This window comes from Oncorhynchus gorbuscha, linkage group LG21 (assembly GCF_021184085.1).
Source record: "Oncorhynchus gorbuscha isolate QuinsamMale2020 ecotype Even-year linkage group LG21, OgorEven_v1.0, whole genome shotgun sequence".
NCBI classification, from domain to species: Eukaryota; Metazoa; Chordata; class Actinopteri; order Salmoniformes; family Salmonidae; genus Oncorhynchus; species Oncorhynchus gorbuscha.
Window position 1 is genome coordinate 29,113,640 of NC_060193.1, and position 7,710 is coordinate 29,121,349.

Consider the following 7,710-nt stretch of genomic DNA (forward strand, 5'->3'; position numbering starts at 1 on the left):
AGTTAACTGTAAGGTTGCAAGATTGGATGCCCCGAGCTGACAAGGTGAAAATCTGTCGTTCTGCCCCTGAACGAGGCAGTTAACCCACTGTTCCTAGGCCGTCATTGAAAATAAGAATGTGTTCTTAACTGACTTGCCCGGTTAAATAAAGATTAAATAAAGGTGTTAAAAAAATTTTTTTTTAATTAAATAAATACATTTGGCAAATTTGGCAAAAAATACCCATTTCCGATTGTTATGAAAACTTGAAATCGGCCCTAATTAATACGCCATTCCGATGAATCGGTCGACCTCTAGCTTGGGGTTATGGTCTTGCTGGAAGATCCACATCCGGCCAACTTTCAGCCTCCTGGCAGAGGCAACAACGTTGATGCTGTTGACCTTAACAAGGGCGCCAGAACCAGTGGAAGCAGAATAGCCCCATAACATCAAATATCCACCATCATATTTTACAGTAGGTATGCATGAACAAAATCAAAACCCATAACTACCTACAAATACAGTGATGGACCTTTGATGTTATGGGGCTATTTTGCTTCCACTGGTCCTAGGAGCGTCTGCTAAATGACAAATGTTATGCACTAGTAATGTTTAGAAATCTTCAGAAGATGTGAACCTGCCTCCTGTTTAGACAGCTGGTTGTTGTGTTTCAGATCTTGGAGACGGGTGAGGTGGTGGACTGTGTGACAGTGGAGCCCTACATGCTGGGGGACTTTGTGAATCTCAAAAACAACACTACTAAAGTGGACAAGAGGTTCAAGGCCTCAGAATACGGCATAGACTTCGGATATCAGGAGACTGAAACTTGGCCGCAAGTGGATCTTCCAGCAAGACAATAACACCAAGCACACATCAAAATCCACAAAGAAGTCTCCACACTTGAAACCCATTGAAAAAACCTGTGGTTCGAATGGAACAGAGCTGTACATAAGTGCAGACATAAGCGCAGACAAAAGACACACAGTACCCCATAATGTCAAAGTGGAACTATGCTTTTAGAAATGTTTACAAATGAATAAAAAAATAAAATCTGAAATGTCTTGAGTCAATAAGTATTCAACCCCTTTGTTATTTCAAGCTTAAATAAGTTCAGGAGTAAAAATTTGCTTAACAAGTCACATAATACAGTGTATTCAGAAAGTATTCAGACCCCTTGACTTTTTCACATTTTATTACATTACAGTCTTATTCTAAAATGGATGAAATAGGTTTTTTTCACATCAATCTACACACAATACTCTATAATGACAAAGCAAAACCAGCATTTCAAAAATGTTTGCAAAAAAAAAAAACAAGCCATGAGGTAGAATAATTTGTCCATAGAGCTCCGAGACATGACTGTATCGAGACATGACTGTGTCGAGGCACAGATCTGGGGAAGGGTACCAACTTGTTTTGCAGCATTGAAGGTCCCCAAGAACACCTCAGCTCTTCCTAGAGCTGGCTTCTCAGCCAAACTGAGCAATTGGGGGAGAAGGGCGTGGTCATGGAGATGACCAAGTACCCGATGGTCACTCTAACAGAGCTCCAGAGTGCCTCTGTGGTGGTGGGTGGATCTTCCAGAAGGACAACCATCTCTGCAGCACTCCACCAAATCAGGCCTTTATGGCAGAATGGCCAGACAGAAGCCACTTGAAAAACCAAATTCTCTGGTCTGATGAAACCAAGATTGAATTCTTTGGCCTGAATGCCCAGCGTCACATCTGGAGGAAACTTGGCACCATCCCTACGGTGAAGCATGGGGGTGGCAGCGTCATGCTGTGGGGATGTTTTTCAGCAGCAGGGACTGGGAGACTAGTCAGGATTGAGGGAAAGATGAAGGGAGCAAAGTACAGAAATATCCTTGATGAAAACCTCCTCCGGAACACTCAGGACCTCAGACTGGAGAGAAGATTCACCTTCCAACAGGACAACGACCCTAAGCACACAGCCAAGACAACACAGGAGTGGCTTCGGGATAAGTCTCTGAATGTTCTTGAGTGGCCCAGGCAGAGCCTGGAATTGAACCTGATTGAACATCTCTGGAGAGACCTGAAAATAGCTGTGCAGCGACACTCCCCATACTACCTGATAGAGCTTGAGAGGATCTGCAGAGAAGAATGGGAGAAACTCCCCAAATCCAGGTGTGCCAAGCTTGTAGCGTCATACCCAAGAAGACTTGAGGCTGTAATCGCTGCCAAAGGTGCTTCAACAAAGTACTGAGCAAAGGGTCTGAATACTTGTTTAAATGTGATATTTCTGTTTTTTATTTGTCATTATCGGGTATTGATGAGGGAAAACAACAATGTAATACATTTTAGAATAAGGCTGTAACGTAACAAAATGTGGAACAAGTCAAGGGGTCTGAAAACTTTCCAAATGCGCTGTATTTCTATAGAAGAAGCCCATTTTTATTCTCAGCTTCTTAACTACCTCATCAATATGCTTTTTAAAAAACAGCTTTTCATCTATACAGATGCCCAGATTTTTGCAAGCAGGGACAAGATCAATATAGACACCATCCAAAGTACATATGCTTAAATCATTAGTTATTTTTATGCACTCTAGAGAACAACATATACTTTGTTTTACCTGCATTTAATACTAATTTCAGGTCAATAAAGTTTTTCTGTAATACAATGAAGACAGACTGTAGTTCAGATAGAGCCTGGTTAACTGTGGGGGCAATAGCATACCCAGTATTATCTGCATACAAGTGCAGGTTACATTGATCAACAGTATTGAAAGCCTTTGAAAGGTCAATGAAGATGACAGCACAATGTTGCCTTTTATCCATACTGTTAATCATTTATAACTAGGGATGCAGCATAGATAGTGCTATGACCTGGTCTTAAACCTGTCTGATGTACAGCACATTTAGAATACATTTCAAAGATAAGAAAGATCTTAGCTGAGAAATAATCAATAATTCTAATATTTTACCTAGGCAAGAAATTGGTCGATAATTATTTAGGGTCACCACCTTGGTGAACGGGAAGTACATGGGCCGCCTTCCAATCCTTGGGGATAGTACCAGATATATTTGCCAGGTTAAAAATATGGGTTAATGATTCAGCAATCAAGGAGGCAGAGATCTGCAGCAAAAATGGATCAACCATATCAGCCTCAGTGGATATTAGTCTTAAGCAAGACTTCTAGCAAATTACAGATCGTAAATTGTTGAAATGAAAAAAAGATTCACTAGAATTGGACAGAATCAATTTAACATGTATTTTTCCAATGTGTGTATGTAACTATTTTCTGGGTAGACATTAAATCTGCAAATGTATGATGTTATTTTTGTGTTTAATAATCCAAGATTCTCAACTAATGAACCGTATGTGATGCATTTGTTCATAACTCTTGCACAATATTACACCCATAAAATTACTTTCTTTAAGAACATAACAAATAATATTCTGTATTTTTAAAGGTTGAATTAAATATTTACTTTGTCACATTAAAAAATATGCTCTATAAGAATAAGAAAGTAATTCAATCTATTGCTACTCTTAAAGATGCACTATCCAGAAATCGCTCGCCATTTCCTGGTTGCTGAAATTATAATAGTTAGCCTCATTTCAGTTTATGTGACAAACCAAGCAAGTATAGTGTAGAGAATCATTGTAACTTCTAAACCGCTGTGAAATATATATTACATAAACAAAAATATTGTAGGTCGTGTACAAAACCGAAAATTAAAGACACAAAAATGTAAGAACAGGAAGCATTGAAATAGCGCACATAGAACAGATCTACGACTTCTTAGACTTGCTTTCAAAGAGAATGACAGGCCTATAACTCACATTGTTATGTGAATTTGGTCGGGTCGCCCAAAAAGTTACATATTGCAGCTTTAAGCATTTTACATGTATTTGAATTTACAACCCTGTATGCGTTTTTGTTGTTGCGTGTTTGTGATGTTTTGTGTTATACATTTAAATGTATATCCTTCAAAATGTATGGAATTTATATTATGGAGAAAAAAAATGATAACAGTATGCGAACGTGAGTAGATTATGTTGAAAACGACAGGCGTCCATCTTGGATGCTGTCTCCAGTTTATTTATCAACTCAGTGATTAAGAATGAGATTATATACAGAAATGTACTGAATGTTTTCTCATCCAGAGATGCAACATCATAATGTAGCCTAACTAGCAAGGAGCTTTGATGGAGCGCTCAATGTAGAATTTGGCATTCCTTTACCATTTACCCTGCATAATCACATTGATGATGAAATAGTCTACTTTCCCTTCAATTGATATTATATGAGCATAACACTTCTGTAATTTTAGCGTCTGAAGCGCAGAGTCTAGATTTCAGCATAATTTCACATAATGCGCAGTGATATTTCCCTGGGAAAACCACCCCCTCCCCACTTTACCCGGAGTCTGACAGAGGCGTAGGCCTACGTGCGGAAGCCTGCAATATGTGCGGAAGATTGCGATGGGACGGGAACACTGTGTCACTGCGGCAACTCGACTGCTTACCTTGGGGTCTTTTTCGTAGTAGTGCTGCTGCGTCCTGATCCATCGGCCAACCAGATGGTCGCGCACTGTGTTGGCCAAGGCGAAGTAGTAGTCCCTTTTGGTCGCCACATTTCGGTCCTTTACAAGTGTAAAGTGGAGATGGCGATTAAAATTAGTCTTGAGGTCTGAAACATTTTCCACACCTGCAAGCCCTCGCACCGATATCTGCTTTCTCTTCTCCTGGTCTGTCAATGGCTTAGGCATCTTGGTAAATGCGTATTTTATATTGTACGACTGTAGATCCGAATGGCAAATATCGACCTAGGCTGATGAGAGATGGCAAGTAACTAACTGTGTTATGCCTATGCTTGTCACAGTGTTTGCCCTGCCTCCCTCTGACCAGTGGGGACCCACGCGATAATACAGCCACAAAGTCTATATCGTAAAGCTTAAAGAAAACACAAATGTGCTTTTTGGTCTTACGTTAAGGTTAGGCATAATGTTAGCAGTGTGGATAAAGTTACGGTTAGGTATAAAATCAGATTTTAAGAAGATAATTGTTGAAATGGGCGGGGTTTATGATTTTGTGACCGTGGTAACTTGGGACGACCGTCCAGTGGTGGACTGCTCTGGCAATATTGCACCATACCGCCATACCGCCAGCCCCGGCACCAACCGCTCAAATGTTGTATCCCATCAGAACCCAAAATATTGTCTTGTTTTACTCCAATGTTTGTAAACAAAGTATATGTAAACAAACACTATATAGCCACAAAACAAAGCTAGAATAATCCTTAATTGAAACAATAGCATACCACCCCTCCTCTGTTTTGGTAAAAAGCTGAGGGATGGGTCTGGAGTAATGTAGCTCTCAAATTCATAGATAAAGCCATGGATGCAAGGACTGACCATCCATGATATAAAAAATATAGTTTTAACCGTGTTTTGAGTCTATACAGTGTTTGTTTGCATTTACATTGTTTACAAATATGGGAGTAAAACAAACTAATATTTTGAGCTCTGATGCAAGGTATGGCGGTTGAACTAAGCTCATGAGGCATTTATAAGTTATATTTTTCAAGAATCAATATATATCAATAAGTCCAAAAATTGATGTAGCAACGGCAGATTCCCTGTTTAAACTGTCTGTGAGCCTAGAATCACGTTCTTGGTCCTCATCATCCAAATTTGACTCAGCTGGTAGTGGTAGCATTTGCCTCACAATACTTGCTCACTTTTTTGCTTCTTTAGTTCAGCTGGCAAAAGCACCAGCATAACTTTTTATTTAAACATTAACATCTGTTAATTTGGTAGCCCACATTTTGCTGCACAGGCTTTGAGAGCTTTTTTAAAAATCTCGACACCAACCTTTACATTTTTTACCGGCCATTTCGGCAACTTCAGTAGGATCTGTCTGGTTAACTGGCATGTTTGACTTTGAACTCAACTGGGCCGGCCAATCCTGGCAGGGGGAATGTTCCTCACTGAATCTTCCCAGTTGAGAAAGATGCTAGATTATGTCAACAGAGAAAAAGGTAGGCTATAGCCTAGGTTTCTACAAAAATACACTATATATACAAAAGTATGTGGACACCCCTTCAAATGAGTGGGTTCAGCTATTTCAGCCACACCTGTTGCTGACGTGTATAAAAACGAGCACCCAGCCATGCAATCTCCATAGACAAACATTGGCAGTAGAATGGCCTTACTGAAGAGCTCATTGACTTTCAACATGGCACCTGCATAGGATGCCACCTTTCCAACAAGTCAGGTCGTAAAATGTTTGCCCTGCTAGAGCTGCCCCAGATCAACAACAAGTGCTGTTATTGTGAAGTGGAAACTTTTGGGAGCAACAACGGCTCAGATACGAAGTGGTAGGCCACACAAGCTCATAGAACGGGACTGCCGAGTGCTGAAGCGTGTAGTGCGTAAAAATTAATCTGTCCTCGGTTGTACCAATCCTTCCTGAGTTCCAAAATGTCTCTGGAAGAAATGTCAGCACAAGAACATTTCGCTGGGAGCTTCATGAAATGGGTTTCCATGGCAGAGTAGCCACACACAAGCCTAAGATTAACATGTGCAATGCCTTGCGCCGGATAGAGTGGTGTAAAGCTCGCCCCATTGGACTCTGTAGCAGTGGAAACATGTTCTCTTGAATCACTCTTCACCACCTGGCAGTCCAATGGACGAATCTGGGTTTGGTGGATGCCAGGAGAACGCCACCTGCCCCAATGCATAGCGTGTGCCAACTGTAAAGTTTGGTAGAGGAGGAATAATGGTCTGGGGCTGTTTTGGGGGCTAGGTCCGAAGGGAAATCTTAACGCTACAGCATACAATAACATTCTAGACAATTCTGCCCATACAGAAATTGTTTGTCGAGATTGGTGTGGAAAAACTTGACTGGCCTGCACAGAGCCCTGACCTCAGCTCCATTGAATACCTTTGGGATGAATTGGAACGCTGACTGCGAGCCAGGCTTTATCACCCAACATCAGTGCCCAGACTTTCTTCCATTCAGCCACAATAGCATTAGTGAGGTCTCACTAATGCTCTTTTGGCTGAATGGAAGAAAGTCCCTGCAGCAATGTTCCAACATCTAGTTGAAAGCCTTCTCAGAAGAATGGAGGCTGTTATAGCAGCAAAGGGGGGACCATCTCCATATTAATGTCCATGATTTTGGAATGAGATGTTCGACAAGCAGGTGTCCACATACAGTACTTTTGGTCATGTAGTCTATATTAACAGGCCGGCTATTTTTTACCCCAAATAAATGATATAAAAATGTTTTTAAAAATTGACCAGCATACCCTCCTAAAAAATGGTCTAGCCCATCTGGCGTCTGACAGATTTTTGTATACAAGCCCAATAAACTTTTATTTGATTTGCCAGATGGCCAATCTGAACCCCTGCCATTGTCTCTTCAAGTATGGACAAGGACACCAGAGTTGGTATGCCAGTCCTGCACAGCTGCATTTCTATGAATGCACCCATAATTTATTTCAAGTACAGCGTGAGTCTTACAGAAGCTTCAGCCCAATTAAGAGTTGACCCTCTTAATGACAATATGCAGAGCTAATCATAATTAATGAGAATCCCCCAAAACTCCCTCGAAAGGTTGAAAAGGGATGCTGGCATTGAGGGGTTGTGCATATGAGGGGGTGTGAGCCATGTAGCCTATCAGCTGTCAGGACTGCGTGATGTATAGCCTATTATTTGGGAGTAAGATTCTATCTGCCTGAAAACCATACCAGACAATAAAA

General features: G+C 40.9%; 1 protein-coding gene across 1 annotated transcript in view; it reads right to left on the minus strand.

The window, feature by feature from the left end:
- Positions 1–4,844, minus strand: part of LOC124008163 (glycogen phosphorylase, muscle form) — a 28,599-nt gene extending 23,755 nt beyond the window's left edge. Inside the window, exon 1 of the mRNA XM_046319231.1 lies at positions 4,472–4,844. Within this exon, the coding sequence (XP_046175187.1) occupies positions 4,472–4,714 (243 nt within the window). The 5' untranslated portion in view covers positions 4,715–4,844. The remainder of the gene's footprint in view (positions 1–4,471) is intronic.
- Positions 4,845–7,710: the final 2,866 nt, after the last annotated feature.